This window comes from Eublepharis macularius, chromosome 1, assembly GCF_028583425.1.
Source record: "Eublepharis macularius isolate TG4126 chromosome 1, MPM_Emac_v1.0, whole genome shotgun sequence".
NCBI lineage: Eukaryota > Metazoa > Chordata > Lepidosauria > Squamata > Eublepharidae > Eublepharis > Eublepharis macularius.
The window spans coordinates 188028020-188048027 of record NC_072790.1 but is presented as its reverse complement, the minus strand read 5'-3'; the positions used below and the strand labels follow the sequence as shown (position 1 = coordinate 188048027).

General features: G+C 43.7%; 2 protein-coding genes across 6 annotated transcripts in view; one reads left to right on the top strand and one right to left on the bottom strand.

Annotated features, from left to right (window-relative positions):
• GPATCH2 (G-patch domain containing 2) overlaps positions 1–12616 on the bottom strand; it is a 152435-nt gene extending 139819 nt beyond the window's left edge. For all 3 annotated transcript variants that reach the window (XR_008597759.1, XR_008597758.1, XM_054990405.1), the window contains exons 1-2: positions 12435–12616; positions 2201–2911 (exon numbers count right to left, since the gene is read on the bottom strand). Coding sequence is in view for 1 of the 3 variants with exons in the window: in XM_054990405.1 (XP_054846380.1) it covers positions 2201–2911; positions 12435–12490 (767 nt within the window). In the remaining 2 variants the exon portion in view is untranslated. The remainder of the gene's footprint in view (positions 1–2200; positions 2912–12434) is intronic.
• Positions 12617–12873: 257 nt separating this feature from the next.
• SPATA17 (spermatogenesis associated 17) overlaps positions 12874–20008 on the top strand; it is a 188692-nt gene continuing 181557 nt past the window's right edge. The window contains exon 1 of one of the 3 annotated variants that reach the window (XM_054984789.1): positions 12874–12967. In XM_054984789.1, coding sequence (XP_054840764.1) covers positions 12900–12967 — 68 coding nt within the window. In that variant the 5' untranslated portion in view covers positions 12874–12899. Of the gene's footprint in view, positions 12968–13049; positions 13162–20008 lie in introns of those variants that run through there. The other 2 variants (XM_054984782.1, XM_054984773.1) reach the window with 2 other exon arrangements.

The following is a 20008-nucleotide window of genomic DNA, read 5'->3' as shown; positions in this document are numbered from 1 at the left end:
GCAAAATACTCTGAAAAATACACTACATAAAGATATACCACAATTCTATTACCTAGAAGAAGAGAGAATATTTACAACAACGACCTATTGAATCAAATTAAGGTCACCCTGAGAGAAATAAAAATGATCAATACAATAACAAAGAAAAAAGGAGGGGAGACACAGTTTACAATTTATTTTCCTTTAATTTCCAACTGGTGGATGCTTCAGATATTGCATTTTCTCAGGCATTCTCCAAACGTTTTAGCAGTACATATACAAAGTATTATGTGGATGCAAATACAAGTATACTACTGTGTATATTATTCAAATCATGTACCAGGGAGCTGGGATTGGTTATGAAGGCAATGATCCAAATGTTTGCTGCCAAATATCCTACAAAGCAGCAAAAATTCATCAGAGCACCATTTAGGAACGGCCTGTGTTTCAGACTACATGTGATTATTATTCAGAAGCATTTATCATTGTGGTTGTTATGAGGAATTAAAAAGTAATCGTGGTCCACACTTTTAAGATATTTTCTGTGTTTTAAAATTTGCTGTGAACCTTCAAATACACATACTTGAAATATTTTCTTCCCCCACCACTAAACCCTGCAATTGAGCCTCTGAAGTTCCTATTGCCTATATGGAACAACTTTCTGCTGTATGAATGCCAATGAAATTAAAGCATGAAATTAGTCATACAGATCTTTGTTAATAATGGTCCTTTAGCCCACTGTATATAAACAATTATATAACATTCAGGTTTGTTAGTTCTAGTGATGATATGTAAAAGATTTTTTAAATTAAAAAAAATATTTGTAAAGCGTTAAACATTGAAAAATCTAGTTGTGGTCACTCACAATCAAGATAGTTGGATTCAAACCACAAAATGACGACCAACCTCCAGTGAAATAATATGCCAGATTATTCTGTATTCAGAATTGCATCTAGAAAAGTAAATGGTAGCTGTGGCCAGTAATGCTTTTTACAAACTTCCTTTGGTCCACTTACATCTGGAGATTTAGCAGCCATTATATATTATTTTGTATTCCTCCACAACTGACCACTGTAATACACTCCATGTGGGACTGCCCATGAAGAGCATCCAAAGTCTTATATTAGAGCAGAATACAATAGCTCTCCTTCTGTCAAGTGTGGGATCATATGACTGCTGTTGCAGCTGCAGACCTGGATATCAGCTTTCTGCATGTAATTCAAATCAATGTCTTTAACTTATAAAACCGTCAGCAATCTGGCCCCTGTACTTGTCAGGAAACCTTGTCATATCTGCACTATCTACCTGCTGAAGTTGCCTTAGGAAGTTCTATTTCAAGTACATTCTATTTAGAATGCAGATATTACTCCCCCTAAAATACACATCAAATTAGACCACTTTCTCCAAATGCAGTTCTGCCAGAGTTTGTCTGTGAAGGTTATAGAAGGCCTCTTCTGACCATTTATCGGCTACTTTAAGCAACAGTTTCGTGCTTTAATTATCATTTGCTATTTAGTATTGTTATTGTATTCAATAATTATTAAATTTACTTAGCAGGAGCATTAATATCAACTAAGAGGAAATAAGTTCATAATTTATGCTATATCAAGAGTGAAAATATAGTATAGTAGGTAATGTTAAGCAGTTTAAAAGTAAACCTGGAATAAAAACATATGAATTGAGATTTGATAATGTGTCCTGTCTCTTGACTATCAAAAGTATGTTCCTAACTATAAAATATGAATCAATTTTAAATGTATATCCTTGACAAACTTCCACATTCTCCATTTCATTGCTCTTGAGACTAGTACTGATCATTCTTGGAGTATCAACAATGCCTCTCCTAAAGTCCTGTTCCTAAATAATTACTCTACAGAAGTCACAACAAACACAAGCTCCTGAATTATAGGATCCTTGTTGACTTACGATGTTCTAGAAAAAAGGAATAATAAAGTTTTCAGAATGCAGATGTTATCCATGGGATAATACAAGAAAAGTACACTGCAGAAAATAGAATTTCAGAATTAAAATGCTGACATCAGGAGTTCAAATGTATAGCTGTAACAGAAAGTCTCCAAATAGTATTAGATGGTACACATGCATTGTTATTATATTTTGATATTTGAATACAGGAGAAAACACTTTGACATAAACATGTCAACACGTGGAGAACAAATAAAACAACTTTTGAATGAGCATTAAATGAAAAGCGGAAAGTAACCTGTCACTCATGTTTTCATCCGATCCTTTTTGTTCCTCATATTCCATTTTATCCTTGCTTGCCTGGTTGGTTTCATCATTCTCTATGACTACACCTTCATCCAAAATTTCTGGTCCTTGCCTACATGCAGTAAGTTTCCTTTTTTTAACTTTGCTCTTTACAAGTTCTTGATGTTGGCAAGATCTATCATTGTCCATTTCTTGATCCCTAATATCCTGCTGCTGGAGTAAAGTCAGTGTGTTTGTGACTTCCGAAGGTAGGTCAATTGCCATTCGTTTCACCTTTCGCCTTCTACGTAGAGTTCTGTTTCCTAAATTGTCAACTGCTAAATCAGGTTCATGCCATAAAGGCCTTTTACCTCTGAGGTTGTTTAAATTTGAAGATGGCCTGCGTTTCGCAACCAGCAATTGATCATCAGAATCACTATGGTCTTTCTTGTTAGTAGCATGATTCTCTCTATAATCCTTATTTGGTTCTTCCAGGCTGGAATCAGAGCCTTCACTTAAACAATGACCAGTCTCCCAGGGGTGATGGGTGTTAAAGGAACGCCTTTTTCGGCCCCTTCGCTTTCTGGCCTGACGTTTTAGAAGGCAAGAGACACTGCGGGAATGATCTCCTGTATCTGCAAAGCCCCCTCTTGCTTGCTCTGAACTTTCCTCCAGTGCTGAGACCAGATCATGAACTAGTTCTTCCATAGTTTTACTGAAATGCCTGTATTTGGGGGGTGGGAGGAAGGGGTGACAAAGAATTTGCAGTTATAAGTAACAACATGGAAAAAATACTGATTGAGTTACCAAGTAAAACTATAACTAGATATTCTAATTTTTTAGCAATTCGTTTTTTAAAATTTGGAAGCTAATTTACATCCCCCCCCTATTTTTGATATTATCTACGTTAAAAAATTGAGCACAACTTCTGACCAACAAAGTCTACAAATTCCCTTATGAGGTCATTGGAGGCAACAGTTTCTCCCCCATGACAACCACGCCCCTCTAATTCTTTATGAACTACACAGAATGTAAAGGGAATAAAGGCTGCATCTTTCCAGACAGAAACACTACTTTGCTCCTACAACAGCCCAGCAAAGACAAACTTGCTCTTCCCCCATCCAAGTTCTTAGGCAAAGCAGGGTATTGTTTTTACTTAATACAGAGCTGTAGAGAATACAAGAAGAGATTTCTCCCTTCCCCAGTATCTTCACAGGCACTAGAAAAGCACAAGATTGTTTCATGCTTTGAAACTCTGCAGTGTGTAAAAACAAGACCCTACTGCCCCTCCACATTGTCTACATGTACAACAGGACTCAAGGAGAGGAGCTTTTACAGAAGGACCAGAAATCACACATTTATTCTGCCAAAGTAGCATGAGATGAACTATGTCCACTGTAATCTTTCAGCATTTGTAGATACAAAGAAGGAAATGAGTAAGAGATTTCCACAACCTGTGGACAATTAGTAAGCCAAGCCAAAGACACTTGGGTTGCATTCAGACCTTCCAGCAATTCAACTCCAATTATACATGAGCACAAATAGTTGGTTTGCTTCTTCCACCTCTCTTCTTGCATGGAGCCAGATACAAAACTTCACAATTTGATCAAGCTTCAATTCAGTGTTACATCCAAATGCAGGAGAATACTGTAAGTAAATTTCATTTCACCAAAGCACATGCACTAGAATCAGACTAGGATGTATGAATGCAGCTCATACCACTAAGACCTTGCAGGAGATCAGTTTTCCTTTTGTATTTACACACAATACAGAACAATAATTTTGGGAGGAAGATACCAATTTAGGTAAGGGACAGTAACTGCAAAAAAAATCCTTCTACAAGCTTTTAATAAATTAAAGGGTCTCTGTGTTGGGAAAATGGCAGGACTGGAAATATCTCAAATAAATAAAATCATAGCTTTCTTTCCAGACGCTTTCCAGTTCAGTCTGTAGGTGAATGAGAACTGTTATTGAAGTTTTACACATTTCCCATTAATTAATCCAAGTTTCTGGTTTCAATAACACCTACAGGGACTTGTTTTTGTAACTGTGGGATAAACCATCGCTTATAAATAGGGTTGTGCGATTCGGGTTTCACTTCGGGTAAAGATACCCGAAGCGGACCCGATCCGGAAAGCTTTGGTATTCCTGAAGCAGGGCCAGCATGCCAGCCCCGCTTTGGGAATACCGAAGCAAAGCTTTCCGAATGCTTTGGAAAGCTTCGGGGCTTGTTTAAAGGGCCCCACAACTGCTTGCAAACAGTGGCGGGGTCCTTTAAACATCAACCCTCCTACCTCCCCCCCACCTACCTTGCGGTAGGTGGCTTGTTTAAAGGGCTCCACCGCTGCTTGCAAGCAGCGGCGGGGTCCTTTAAACATCAACCCTCCCATCTCCCCTCCACCTACCTTGCGCTGGCTTTGGGCCAGCTCCTCTGCCGCCATGCTGACACCACCGCACCGCCGTCCGAGCCTGCGAGGTGGTAGGGAAGGCCGGAGCCTCCTCCTCCAGCCCTTCCTGCCCCTCACATGGCCACCGCGACATCAGCGGGCCGCAGCCATTTGAGGGGCATGAAGGGCCGGAGGAGGCAGCTTTGGCCTTCCCCACCACCCCGCAGGCTCAGGCAGCGGCATGGCGGCAGAGGAGCCGGCTGGCTCCAGGCTGCACAGCCTTGTGCTGCTGCTGCTTCCACCGCGGCAGTGGCAGCCCACTGCCCAGCTGATAACCCTCCTGCTGCCAGGTAAGTGGGTGGGGGTTGGAGGGGTCTCCCCGGGAGGGGGTGGAGGGGTTGCCCCAGGGAAGGTGGGGTTGGTGGTGGGGAGTTATTCTCCCTTACTTCAGTATGTTCCGAATCTTCCCAGAGCATACCGACGCGATTTCCGGAACCCGAATCCAAAGCAGCTTGCCGCTTCGGATTTGGGGATATTCCGAATCTCCCCGCCCGTGCACAGCCCTACTTAAAATGACTGCCATAGAATATTTGCATGTGATGACCACATCATTTTAAAAAATCAAGCCAAGCTTATGGGGTAAGACAGGGAGTAAAGAGAAATAAATTATTACTCTCTCCTATTGGTCTTTCTAGTTTGTGATCTCTGTAAATGATCTTCAAGGTATCCTGCTAGAAATATTTTATTATGGATACAAGAGTAAAGTTCCTTCTATCTCTGTTCAAGAAGTGGCAACTATGGCAAATGTGATGTCACACTGACAGTATGCTATCACAACAGAAAAAAAACTGACTAGAATTATGAAGATTTCCAAAGACTGAGCACTGCTGCCACAGAAACTGATTATAAGCAGCCTTGTAAACATTTACCAGAAACATTAAGTTATCAATTACTTGTGCATTCTCAACTATCTTTTGCTGAACTGAAGGCAATAAAATACAAGCATACCACAGCTGTTTTTTCCATGAAAAAGTTATAAACATCTTAGAACACTTTGATATATCACAGCTACTGTTTAAAAGTAGCTAGTCTATGATGTGGTTCAGCAAATCTGACAGCCAGTGTGGTATAGTGGTTAGACTTTAGGACTAGGATCTGGGAAACTCAGGTTCAAATCCTCTGTCAGGGAAGCTTGCTGGATGACTTTGAGCCAATCACAGACTAGAATCAGGCCTAACTCATCTCATGGGGGTTATTATGAGGATAAAATAATCTAAATAATCTAAATCTAATAAAAACAATCTAAGTTGCTCTAAGTTCCCATGGGGAAGAAAGGTGAGGTACAAAAGAAGTAACGAAAAAGATACATAAATAAGTGGAAAAATACATAAATAAAGTGTAGGCCAGATGCAATTCTCAGACCATACAATTTGTTATCCATCAGCACCAGGAAGCTTACTGCAGTTCTAAGAAGTATTTCCTAAGTCCGTCTCCTCATAATATTGCTATTTTTGAACTGCCTAAAAATCTACCAGGCACTAATATGTACCTTGCTAGGTCTTAGCCTACCTCTTCCAGCCACACACAATTTAAGAAATTATTTCAAAAAGATGTTCTTTCCCCTAATATGCCTTTCCTCTTTCCATTCCTCTAACGTAAAACTCCATTCTCCACCCCCAAAATTAATACCTTACTGATTTTGACATTAGATTTCTCCCCAATACTCTTACATCCTTCATCACTCTTAAAGAGTAGAATATGGAATTATTTTATAACCTATTTTGCCTGATCAAATTAAACATTGCAGTGACTTGGTTAAGAGAGAGCTGCTATAGAGCAGTTTGTCAGGCACCTGATTATAGTTTCTAACTCACATCAAGCTTTCCGCAAACTGTGTAAAACCAAATCATTCAGGAGGGCTTTCTTACACAAGTGATAAGGCTATGCTATAAGGAAATGGCTCAGAGAGATACATTAGAGACTGTTTTGTTTCAGCATTTTTGTTTTTTATTCAGCTCTGTATTGGATTCTTGCTTGTTTTCAAATTTCAGCTATCCTTTACTCTCTTGTATTGTTTACTGAATGTCCCAGCTAATGTTTGTATTGACTCATGCTATGTAATCCATCCTGAGTCTCAGTAGGAAAGGCAGACTACAAACAGACAGACAGACAGACATTTTTCTGTCTTGGAAAGCGGGGAACTATTTATTTGAATGATACATAAAGAAAATGAAATGAGACATGTCAGCTGTATTTACAAATTCTAAGCTTTTAAAGTAATGGGAATGATGGTTTTTAAAAATTACATTCAATTGGTCGTTCAGAAAGTATATTCTTTCAGACTCTTCAGACCACTGTCATCAGAACTACTAGAGCATTGTTAGTAGATAACCACAAACTATTCCAGAAACTAGAAAATTTAGAATCTGAGGACCCACAAAGACTTGCAGGGGACATCTCATTAGAGAGCCAGTGTGGTATAGTGGTTAGACTGTTGGACTAAGATATGGGACTCCCAGGTTTGAATCTCCATTCTGCTACGGAAGCTTACTGGGTGACCTTAGGACAGTCACAAACTCTTAGCCTAGCCTACTTTACAAAGTTGTTGTGAGGATAAAATGGAGAAGAGCACAATGTGAACTACTTTGGGATCTCACTGAGGAGAAAGGCAGGATATAAATGAACAAAAATAAATAAAATTTTCTCCTCCCCAACTATTTCCTTTTTTCCTTTCTTGAAAGCCCCAATATAGCCTCTCCCCATTTCGTGTTCCCTTCTCTACTTTCTGATCTACCTTTACCTTGCTCCATCTTCAGTTTTCCCTCCTTCCATCCCTCTGGCTACTTCTCCCTGGGAAAATTGTACATGATTTCTGCAGCTGGGCTGGGCCCAGCTGCATGCTACCAGCTGTTGGACCAGGCCCACTTACACAGTCGGGAATCAGCAAGGATTTATGGGGGGAGGGGCTTACTTTTCCCTGAATCTACCTCCCCATATTATTTCCTCCTCTTGGCAGCTCCCATATCCTCACCGTTCCCTGCTTCCCTTTCTCCATCCACCCACCAACCTATGTTTTATCTACCTCCTATCTTCAGCTATATTTATTATTTATTTATTTCATTTACATCCCACCATTCTGCCCAATGGGAACTGAAAGCAGCTTACATAATTTTCCTCTCCTATATTTTATCATCACATAAACCCTGTGAGGTAAGATAGTGGCGATCCAGTGGAGTACCAGATCAGATTCAAGGTTCTGGTACTGACCTATAAGGCTCTGTGCGGACTGGGACCAGTGTATCTATAGGACCATCTCTCCCCAGAGGACACTCCGATCAGAGGACAAACAGCTGTTGGTGGTCCCTGGCCCCAAGGAGGCCCGCCTAGCCTCGACTAGAGCCAGGGCCTTTTTCTGTCCTGGCTCCCACCTGGTGGAATGCTCTGTCTGCTGAAATCAGGGCCCAGCAGGACTTACTATCTTTTCGCCGGGCCTGCAAGACAGAGTTGTTCCATCAGGCATATGGCTGAGGCTGGGCCTCCGCCGGCCTGGAAAAATGGGGTGTATAAAACCCTCCCTGTGAAGGCTGTCCACCATCTTGTTTTAAATGTGTTGTTTTTAATGAATATGAATTTTTAACTGTATTTTAATTGTATTTTAATATGTTGTTATCCGCCCTGAGCCCGCTTGTGGGGAGGGCGGAATACAAATTTGAAATAAATAAATAAATAAATAAATAAATAGGCTGACTATGTGCAATTGGCCCAAGGTGAGCACCATAGCAGAGTAGGAATATGAAACTGTGCCTCATTCTGAACTCTAGCCACTGGATTTCATGCAGTGGCTGCTGTTGAACCATGGCACGCAGCTGTGCCTGGGTGTCATGAAGTCAGGTGGCAGAAAATAGTCTGGTGGGCCTGGCCCCACTGAGTCCTCCCACAAAGGCCAAAACAGCCCTAGAAAAGGCCCTGCCTCATCTTCCTGTCTTTTACTGATGGACTAAAGGATGGCGATACTGTTGGGCTTGCCTAGCATCAGCCACTGAGGGCATTCATTCCTTAAAGCTCTAGGTGCTGCTTCTATTATTGTGGGTTTTTTAAACCTCAACAATGTAGTTTGTTTTTAGATCTCAGATCTTTCTGCAAACATGGGGCCTTCTTCAGGTTTATGGAAATATCTGTCTTATCTTTTTATGGCTCCACTCTCCAGTTTTAAATATCCACAGATGAGGCCATGTTGAGAATTACATACTCTGATGATACTTTAAACAGAAATACTTACAATAAGCATCATTCAAAGGTGAAACTTGCTTATAAAACAAATATTTAAACCTGTCAATATTAGAATATACATAGCTGACCTTTTTCAAGCATTTTAATATCACCTTTCTTCAGTGTTTTTTACATCACCTAGCAGGGACAATTACACCAACATCCCACACCTAGTGATAAAACCATCTTCTTTACCAACAGAAGACATAAAGGTAAAGTAACTGTAGCTGGCCTGAATAACCTTTACAAATTATTGATCATACTACAGATTACTAAAAGCTGACCTCTCTACACATTACTAAGAGCAGTTTATATGCTATTTTCCAGATTCATATTAAAAGAAACTGATCAGCCATACATACGTAAGCTTCCAGTCAGAAAGTAAAAGGTTCAATCCACAGAACCATGATACTTCAGGATGGATTTCAAAAGACCAACTAAAGTAACATAACACTGGGAAAAGAAAGTATCTTTCAGGTCATTAATCTAAAGGCATCTTAATAAATATCCAACATAGAATGCTTTGCTGATTTCAATGGGAACAAAGTGGGGCTCGTATCAGGTTGCACTCTTGGCAAAAAAAAATTGTAGGCATCCAACATTTGATCATGTATTTGTTGTTATGGCTGCAATTTGATGGCTTCCATTTTTTGCTGTCTGTTTACAGCATGCCAAGGAAACAATTCAGTATTAGCTATACCCTGTGCCCAAATGTACAGGGCTGACATTTCCTGGCTCCGTGTGCCTGTGACTACTTTACAGGACCTGCATCCAACAGGAAACCTTGCACATGGGCGAAATCACAGGCTTTCTCTGTGGTGGCACCTACCCTGTAGAATGGCCTGCCTGAGGAAGTCAGGAGAGCCTCTACTCTTCTAGCTTTCTGCAAACAACGCAAAACTGAATTATTCAAAAAGGTATTGTAGGAAGGGGGTCTCAGATGCTTCGCTAGTGAGTTAGGGACCATAGACTTCACCACTATCTTGCCTTATGCACTATCTGTTTTTTTTAAAAAAATATGTGCTCCTATGAGCTACCAGAGCTTTGTATTGTCTAATGTCAGCCCTAGAATTGCTTATGTTCTGTTTCAGCATTTCTCTAACTCTGTATTGGATTCTTGCTAATGCTATGTCTTTGTAAACTTGTATTTATTTACCCTATGCCATTGTTTATGGAAATGTCCTTGATATTGACTGTACTAATTTCACACTGTGTAATCTGCCTTGAGTCTCAGCGAGAAAGGCAGACTATAAATGACATAAAATAAATACTTGAGGAGGCATTAATAGCATGACCTGACTCTTTTTTGATCCCCTCTCTTCCCTCTTTTTTTTTTTTAAATACATCCAGCCTGGTGAGAATTTTTGGAGCCTCAAAAGCCTGTATGTTGTGGCTTGGCTAGTATGCCATCAAAGTAGAGATGTGCTACAGGTGATAAGTTGCCTGCCTCTCCTCTTAGGATCCTACCCTGTCATGTGTTGTCTTGGTTGGTCTTAATAAAAGCTATTCCATGGTTTGTGTTTTGGTACTTTGCTATGGACCAATGTTATTACCTGCTATTTGCGTCCTAAGGATACCGCTTCCTCTTGTTTCAAGTTACATTAATTTTGCAGTCTCCAATGGTTATATGATCAAATATTTCAGACGAAGCTAAAGAGTCTGTTTAGCTGCAAACCAATCTATTATGTCATCGCAAGGAATTAGTATGAATATTTGCTCAAGAAATATATGAATTTTAGGCCATCTCATATGCTTAATGCAGCACATGGTGCAAGAGAAGCTCAGAGAGTAAGGATCAGTCTGTAGGCGCTTTATTCATTTCTTGCCTACATGTTGCTTATTTGCTTTATTCATTTTCTGCCTACTTACTTCCTATTAAGGCCTGTAAACAGGTCGTCAGGTGCAGAAAGATATGTGGCAATGCTCAATAATATATGCATGTTACATGCTTAGTGTTGCATAACATTTTTACTCATACTCCATACAAGCACTAGACCTATTTTAGGACCAGTATATTTTGTGATAATGTACTAGTGCAGGCAAGGATGTTATTGGTTCCACCACAAAAGAGCACTAAGTACTGAAGCCCTTTCCTACCACCCTAATGGCATATTTGGAAAGCCCTGAGCAAGTTCACCAGAGCAATATCACAGCTAGAGCAACAGCCTCACTCCCAATCTTATCTGTTTTTGTCTAGCATAGTAGACTACACAATAAGCCATAGAATATATTTTGTAGGAACTCAAATGAGCATCATTGGCATTACTGTAATAATAGATGGACGCTTATAAAAATGGACATTGCATAAAGATATGCAACCATATAGGAATGATCTGTCTGCAGGGTATAGTTATACAATGACACAAGTTTCATCACATTCCTGATATTCAATAACAATGGAAATGCTGTAACAGAGACACTTCCTTTCCCCATAAAACAGGTAGAAGATCAGAAATTAAGAGAAGGGAAACACACAGCCTTCATTTCCTCCCTTCTGAAGATTCGAAAGCCTCAGAACAAAAGAAATACAATACTGCCTGATGCTGAAAAAAATGAAGATTTCTACTTATTCTGTTTATTTGAAAGGCATCCCCATCCTTGTTATTTACAAACCCAAAGCTATGAGAAAGTACATCCATTCCCCACAGTCATGGAGGTAAGGGTGCAACCTGATGGACCGTGTCAGAGTACAAGTGAATCACCTGTTTTCATACTATGATCTAGTTGTCTGTGCTATTTTTCAGGAAGCCATCATGGTTGAACTGATGTAGTGGCAAATCAAAGTTATTATCACCCCCTGTACTCCAATCCACAGTAGCTCTTCCTGGACATATCCTACTGTCCTTCATGTTGCAGCTCTTATTTCCTTCTTGCATGTCTCCTTCCCCAATCCTAGGCCATCAAGTGTCATTCCCTGGTTGAATTCATCATGGACTATATGAAAGCTGACACCCTTGATTTCATTGGAGAAAAACTTCTTTCCACACACACCCACAAACCATCCGTCAGGATACACAGAGGACACGTAAACCCTGGAAACATCTTCCTACGGTCCCAAGTGGTCTACGCTTTGAAGGGACTACCTGCCACAACTGGTGCCCACTCCATTCTCCTCTCTGGCCCTGGTCGTGCTGCAGCCTCCGGGGGCTTCGTTTCTTTCCAAGTTCTTATTATATCACTAGAGAGCTTATAGTTAGGGTCGCCAACATTTCAAGGGTTTCAAACCCACAACAACCATCATTTCAAGGGTTTGTTTACGTGGTTTAAAAGTGCCTTTTTGAACTGATTTCCCTCCAGGACGCAGCTCGATGGGTAGACACTAGCTACTAATAACGATACCTCATCTCCATGCTGTAGTTTCCACCCGCTGACAACTGAACGCGAAGCAAGGAATAAAGGACACGCCCAGCCGTGTTTTTCTTTCCCTCGTCCGCTGTAAACATACTGACTGCGCCAGTCTGTCTCCCAAGCTCCTCTGTGCTAAAGGGGCTTGATCCAAGGCCCCCAAACCGCCCCCCTTCTCCACCAACTGGGCCCGGGCCTTCCCCTTCCCTGCACCAGCCACCCTCTCCGTCTCTCCCCGCCCCTCACCAGCTCTTCTTGGCGGCCGGAGGTCTGCTCGGGTTGGGCTCAGCCACCCGGAACATGTACCCGGCGCCCGCCGTCGGCCGCTCCCTGAGGAGACGGGTGCCGCTTTGCAGAGACTCGGGAGGGTGACAGTCCACCGGGCCACTCTCCGGCGGCGGTGGCACCTCTCACACCCCCATGTTGGTATCCCGGAAGCAGCCGCTGCGCTAGAAGGAAACGGGGAACGACCATTGCTAACCGGCCAGGGAAGTTGCACAGAGGTTACGCAGAAGAATTATTCCCCCTCCTGCCTCATTCGTCTCCCCAGCCCCGGGACATACTTGGCTTCTTCTCCTCTCCTCCCTGTCCCTTCTAGCCTGAAGGAGGAGACATTTCCTCTCACCCCCCTTCCCGGTCCGTGTGGTACAGCCCGGTTGCTATGGCGACCGCTTGTACACTATCCCTGAGAGCTGGCGGGGAGGGGAGAAGATGGCCACCTTAGTCAGGTTGCAAGGGAGGTTGCCCGGCTTCAAGGAGGGATTTTTCCAGAGAAACAGGTAACTGCTTCCCCCCAGCTCTTATTATCTCTCGAGGGCCTGAATTGCTCGCAGAACACTCATATCCTGCTACAGGCATCGTGTTGGGAGGCTTTTGTTTTACTAGTGTAGCGTCTCAAATGTGTTCTTAAAAAAACACACACAAAAAGGAATTTCACTATGGTGGAGAGATGGAGGGAAATCAGTTCAAAAAGGTACTTTTAAACCACGTAAACAAACCCTTTTGTTAAAATTACGCAATTAAGCAGTGCTTAAATGTTCTTAAATGCACATGTAGATGTACTTTATAGTATGCTTTATACTCATTATGCTTTATAGAAATTAAGAGGGGTGGTGGAGGAATTGGAGTTTATTACTGGGCGGAGGAGAGCAGGCAAAGAAGGAAAATGGACCGGGGTCTTCAGAGTAAAGAGAGGTTGGAATATTTATTTTTAGTGTGCTTCTCTTTCTCAAACATCACAGCTCTGTCTGCAGCAAGAGTCCAGCAGCACCTATAAGATTAAGGAAAAGTATGATAGGGTATGAGCTTTCATGAGTACTCATAGATCACTTCTTTAGAGCTTTCATGAGCTGTGCACTCGCAAAAGCTCATACCCTACCACACTTTTTGATAGTCTTATAGGTGCTATTGGACTCTTGCTCTTTTCTAGGCTACAGGTAGACTAATACAGCTACTCGTCTTGATCTAGCTCTGTCTGTATTTGAAAAATCTATTTAACGTGGGGGACCCTCAGGAACTTGCAGGGGGCATCTCATTTTGCACTCCCCCATCATATCCTCTTTCCATTCCCTGCTCGCCCATAGTCTCTCCTCTTTTCTTCATTCCAACTTCTCATCCACTGTTGTCTGTCCCCCTGTCTTTACCTTCCCCTCCTTCCCTCTGGCAGCATCTCCCCTATGGCCCAGTTGCGCAGTGCCTGCTGAGCTGGGCCAGTTGCAATGGTGTGACACCTGCAAGGACTTGCAGGGGTACTGCACTTTTCTCTGTATCCCCACACTGTTTCCTCTTTCCCTCCTCCTTGCAGCTACCATGTTTTCATCTTTCCCTATGTCCTTCTCTCCATCAAACTCATTAAACAACTTACCTTTTATCTGTCTCCCCCCCCCGCACATTTTCACCTATATTTCTTAATTTACCTCATTTATATACTGCCTTTCTCCACAATGGGGACCTAAAGCAGCTTACATCATTCTCCTTTCCTCCATATTATACTCACAACAACCCTGAGAAGAAGGTTAGACTGAGAGATTCCTCAGCAGAGTGGTGACTCGAACCTGGGACTCCCAGATCCTACTGTGAAACTCTAACCAGTACACGTGTACTTGTTTTTGTGTGTGTAAGTATGGGGTGTGTGTGCTGTTGAACAGTGGCAAGCAGCCAGGCCTGAGTAAGTCATGTAAATCAGTTGGTACAAGTTGCTGGGTGGTTGCTGGTGGTCCTGGCCCCTTTAAATCCTCTTTCAAAGGCCAAAACAGCCCTAGAAAGAGTCCTCCCCCCTCTCCCTGACTTTTACTGAAAGAAACCAAAACTTGAATACTGCTATACTGTTATGATTGCCTGACAAAAGCCACTGAGGGCATCTGGTTAAACCTACAGGCTCTCTTTTTATCATTTAGGGTTTTTAAAACACCTGATGATTTCTTTTTCTTTTTTGAGATTTCAGATTTTTCTGCTGCCTTGGGCATATTTGACGTATGTAAGATTTGGCTTGTCTGTTCATTCCAAAAACCTCTGGATTTAAGTATCCACAGATAAGGGCCACTTGGCTATTAGTATGTAAGATGGAGCCAATGGGTGGAGATGTTGAGGACAGTACTGGACATTTATTTATGTACTTAGTTCATTTATATTCCATCTTTCTTGAAGAAGAACAAAGAGCTTCTTAAACTGAGCAAAGTTATAGGATGAAAAGGGCATTTTACTAGATGGGGGGAGAATTTTGAGTTCATTGTCTTTGAACTACCTCTCCCTAGCATGCTAAAATTCACACATATCACACCTGAACAAGCCCTGAAGTGCTACTGTGGCAGGGGATGTGAAAGAAACAAACAGTGGCAGCTAAGGCTTTTTTTCTGCCAGAACGCTCCGGAATGGTGTTTTGGCACCTCTTGTGTGTGGTGGTCCCGCCCCCTGATCTCCAGAGATCAATTCCCCTGGAGCAAATGGCTTAAGGTAAGCCTGCTCCAGGGGGGAAGCACACACAGCAGAAGGGTGGGGAAATGACCTGGAATGGCTGCTGCCCTGTTTTGGCCCAGTTTGTGCTCTAAACAGCCAAGATTGGGCCTGAAATGGTCAGGATCAGGCCCGAAACAGCCAGGATCAGGCTGCTGCTGGGCGGGGGAGTGCTCTGCCATGCAGGAGCAGCCTGTTCCAGGCCAATTCGGGCCCAATCCTGGCTGCTTCAGGCCCATTTTGGCCCAGTTTGGGCTCTAAATGGCCAGGATTGGGCCCCAAACGGTCAGGATCGGGCCCAAAATGGCCAGAATCAGGCCACTGCCAGGCGGTGGAGTGCTCTGCTGTGTGGCAGCAGCCCGTTCCAGACCGATTCGGGCCCAATCCTGGCTGCTTCGGGCTCATTTTGGCCCATTTTGGCCCAATGTAGTAACGTGTGACAGCTCTTCCTGGGAGTTGCCCCAGGTGAGAGTTCCCCCACCTCTTTCCCCAGCAAAAAAGCCCTGGTGGCAACAGTTCCCTTTAGTGAGAGAAAAACTGAGGGTGATGCAGACTGTGTAGAAACAACACAAAGTGGGTGGCCTCCTGTTACCAAGACCATTCTACATTTCTCCTTCATCACCCAAAAGCGATAGGAAGTGAATGCACTGTACTTCCCTTCCCTTTGGCCATGGTACTTCCCAGTCCCAGAAAGTATAAATTCAGCTACTACAAGAGTTGTTTGAAAGGCATTCTCATTCTCTATGTTCTTGGGATTTCATGCCTCCTTCTTTGTAGGCTCTCTCTCTCTTTTTAAGTGTAGTGGCCATTGGAAGGGAGCTGACTTCCAAGAAATGCAGTAGACTGTGGTGAAGAGACCATCGCACTGCTGCACAGATATAGTGCTAGCTCCCCCATCATGGGCAGCCACTCATCCTCATATAGAAGTAACACTATTTTACAAGAAGTATGTCTAAAAATAGATATTACTGGTAAAAAAAATCACACTGCATGGCTATTGGAATATTTTGAATGGCAATGGGAGTGCCATGGGAGAGCAGAAGCACCTGAGCTGAGGCAAGAGCACATGGTGGAGAGCTGAAGCTAGAAGGTACGGGTTTGTTGTCTTTCTGCCTTTTGCCTTTCCTAGCTACTGTGTGAGAAGCTGAGGGTGAGTGGGTTCTGTGTAGCTTGTCAGAGAGTGGTTCTGGTTAAGTTCTGCGTGAGGCTGTTGGGGGCTAAGTGGATTGCTGTTGTTTGCAGCTGGTTGCTGTTGCTCGTGGTTACAAGCCCCACCCCCTAGTGTCCTGGGGCCCTGCTGGGCTAGGCAGGAAGGGACCTTTTGAAACAAAAGGCTCCTCCTTGCCAGAGGCGCGAGCCTTTGGCACAAGCCAAAGGGCTCTTAGCCTGGGGATCTGCCTGGGGGACCTGAAACTCTGCTAGTATACTGGTTCTGCTAGTACTCTAGGTATATTTGGAAGGCAATCATGTCTACTGAAGCCCCCTTCACAGTCACCTGCATGGAGTGTGCCATGTTTGTTTTCCTCCCAGAGGAGAAGACAGAGTTCACTTGCCAGAAGTGTAAGCTGGTCAGAGTTTTGGAAGAAAAGGTTCAGAGCCTGGAGGAAAGGATCACCACCCTTCAGGAGATCAAGGAGGGAGAGGATTTTATTGACAACAGCCTGGGGTCTCCGCACAGCCAAGAAGAGGAAAGTCAAGGAGGAGGGGAAAGAGTCGATCTCCCTTCTGAGCCTCCTCTCAGATCTACAGTACAAACCCGAAGGCGTCAACGAAGAAGATGCTCTGGTCCACTTGAGCTCAAGAATCGCTTTGAAGTGCTAGAGATGGTGACAGAGGTGACAGTGGAAGGAGAACCGCAAAGATCTGGAAGAGGGAGTGCAGAAGACATGGGGCCTCATGGAAGTGGAAAAAACCGGAAGGTGGTAGTCGTCGGGGACTCCTTGCTCAGGGGTATGGAACGCCATGTCTCTGGGCCAAATCCCCTATTCCGAGAGATGTGTTGCTTGCCGGGAGCCAGAATTCAGGATATTACCGACCAGCTGCCAAAACTCATCAAGCCTGCTGATAAGTACCCGTTTGTGCTGATTCATGTGGGAATGAACGACACGGCTTCGAATACTGTTGCAAGAATTAAAGAGGATTACAAAGCCCTTGGAAGGCAGTTGAAGAAATTGGGGGCTCAGGTGGTATTCTCTTCTATCCTTCCAGTCACAGGAAGAGGAGCACGCTGGGAGCGGACCATACTTGAGGTGAATCGCTGGCTGAGATGGTGGTGCCGGCAGGAGCGCTTTGGGTTCTGGGACCATGGGATAGGTTTTCTTGGAGAAGGCCTTCTAGCACATGATGGGCTTCACCTCTCAAGGGCAGGGAAGAAAACGTTTGGAACGAACCTAGAGAACTTCATCAGGAGAGCTTTAAACTGATGCCGCAAGGGGCAGGGGACGATCGACATGGCAACTTCAATGATGAAGTGAACACAGTGGGGACCCACCTGGGTAGGAAAGGTCAAACAAAGGTACAAGGCTACAAGTGTCTATATACCAATGCCCAAACTATGGGCAATAAGAAAGAAGAGCTTGAGCTTCTATTGCAAACAGAGGGCTATGATATAGTAGGAATTACTGAGACTTGGTGGGGTGATTCCCATGACTGGAATGTGCTAGTGGATGGGTATGAGTTGTTCAAGAAAAACCGGAAGTGTAGAAGAGGAGGTGGAGTGGTGTTGTATGTGAGGAGAGGGCTTGATTGTCAAGAAGTTATGGAGAATGGGGCGGACAGCCCAGTGGAAAGTATATGGGTAGAAATAAGGGGAGGAAGGACAAAGGGTATTATTGTTGGAGTCTGATACAGACCACCTGACCAGCGAGAAGAAATGGATGCTGCCCTCTTTGAACAGATTGGCAGAGTATCCAGACATCAGAACCTTGTAATTATGGGTGACTTCAACTTCCCTGATGTGTGCTGGGAGACAGGCTCAGCAAAGCGTCATGAATCACGCAATTTCCTGACCTGCCTGGCCAATAACTTCCTTTTTCAAAAGGTGGAGGAAGCGACAAGGGGTTCGGCCATACTAGACTTGATATTAACCAACAGGGAAGAATTGGTAGATGAGATGAAGGTGGTGGGGACCTTAGGGGGAAGTGACCATGTCCTTCTTGAATTCCAGTTGCTGTGGGGAGCCAAGGAAGTTCGTAGCCAGACTCGTAGGTTAGATTTTCATAGGGCCAACTTCGATGAACTCAGAGGCTTGATGAGAGTCATTCCGTGGGGGAGTGTGCTGGAAGGAAAAGGAGCGAGTGAAGGGTGGGCCATTCTCAAACACGAGCTTTTGCAAGCTCAAGCCCTCACTATCCCAGCAAGACGGAAACATGGTAAGGGCTCCAAGAAACCGATGTGGATGCACAGAGAGCTCCAGAATAAGCTAAGGGAGAAAAAGGAAATGTTCAGGAAATGGAGAGAAGGACAGACCTCTAAAGAGGAGTATATGAGGGTTACTAGGTACTGCAGATCAGCCATCAGAGAGGCCAAAGCTCAGTACAAGCTGGGTCTGGCCAAGAGGGCTCGCTACAATAAGAAAAACTTCTACAGATATGTGAGAAGCAAACGCAAGGTAAAAGAGGCAATTGGACCGCTGTTGGGAGTAGATGGAGAAACGCTGATGCTAGACAGAGAAAAAGCAGACAGGCTTAATGACTTTTTTGCCTCTGTTTTCTCCCTGAAGAACTCAGGCACATCTAGAGATAGTAGAAAATGTGGCAGGACACCTGAGTGGCTAATTGACATTGACAGAGAGGTAGTGGAGAGGCATCTGGCTGCACTGGATGAATACAAATCCCCTGGGCCGGATGGGGTGCACCCAAGAGTGCTGAAAGAACTTTCCAGAGAACTTGCAGAACCCTTGTCCATCATCTTCAAGGCCTTCTGGAGGACTGGGGATGTGCCACAAGATTGGAGAAGAGCGGATGTTATCCCAATCTTTAAGAAAGGGAGGAAGGATGACCCGGGAAACTACAGGCCGGTCAGTTTGACTTCTGTTGCTGGTAAGATATTAGAACAGATTTTAAAGGGATCAATCTGTAAGCATCTGAAGGACCACTCAGTGTTCCGGGGAAGTCAGCATGGTTTTGTTCCTAACAGATCTTGCCAGACCAACCTGGTTTCCTTCTTTGATTGAGTGACCAGCTTACTGGATCGGGGGAACTCTGTTGACGTGATTTATCTGGATTTCAGTAAAGCTTTTGATAAGGTCCCCCATGACATTCTGATGGGCAAACTGGAAGACTGTGGAGTAGACTATAGGACAGTTCGGTGGATAGGGAACTGGTTAGAGGACTGCACTCAAAGAGTGGTGGTCAACGGCGTTTCATCAGATTGGAGGGAGGTGTCCAGTGGGGTGCCGCAGGGCTCGGTTTTGGGCCCGGTACTTTTCAATATTTTTATCAATGATCTGGATGAAGGAGTGGAAGGGTTGCTCATTAAATTTGCTGATGATACCAAATTGAGAGGGGTAGCAAACACCCAAGAAGATAGAATTAAAATTCAACAAGACCTGAATACTCTGGAGAAGTGGGCAGCTGTGAATAGGATGCAATTCAACAAAGACAAGTGCACAGTATTACATCTGGGCCAGAAAAATGAGAAGCACAAATACTGGATGGGGGATACACTTCTGGGCAGTAGTATATGTGAAAGGGATCTTGGGGTAAAGAGTGGACTGTAAACTGAATATGAGCAGTCAGTGTGATGCGGTGGCAAAAAAGGCTAATTCAATCCTGGGTTGTATCAAAGGGGCCATAGCATCGAAATCGCAGGAGGTCATAGCCCCTCTCTATACTGCCTTGGTCAGGCCACACCTGGAGTATTGTGTG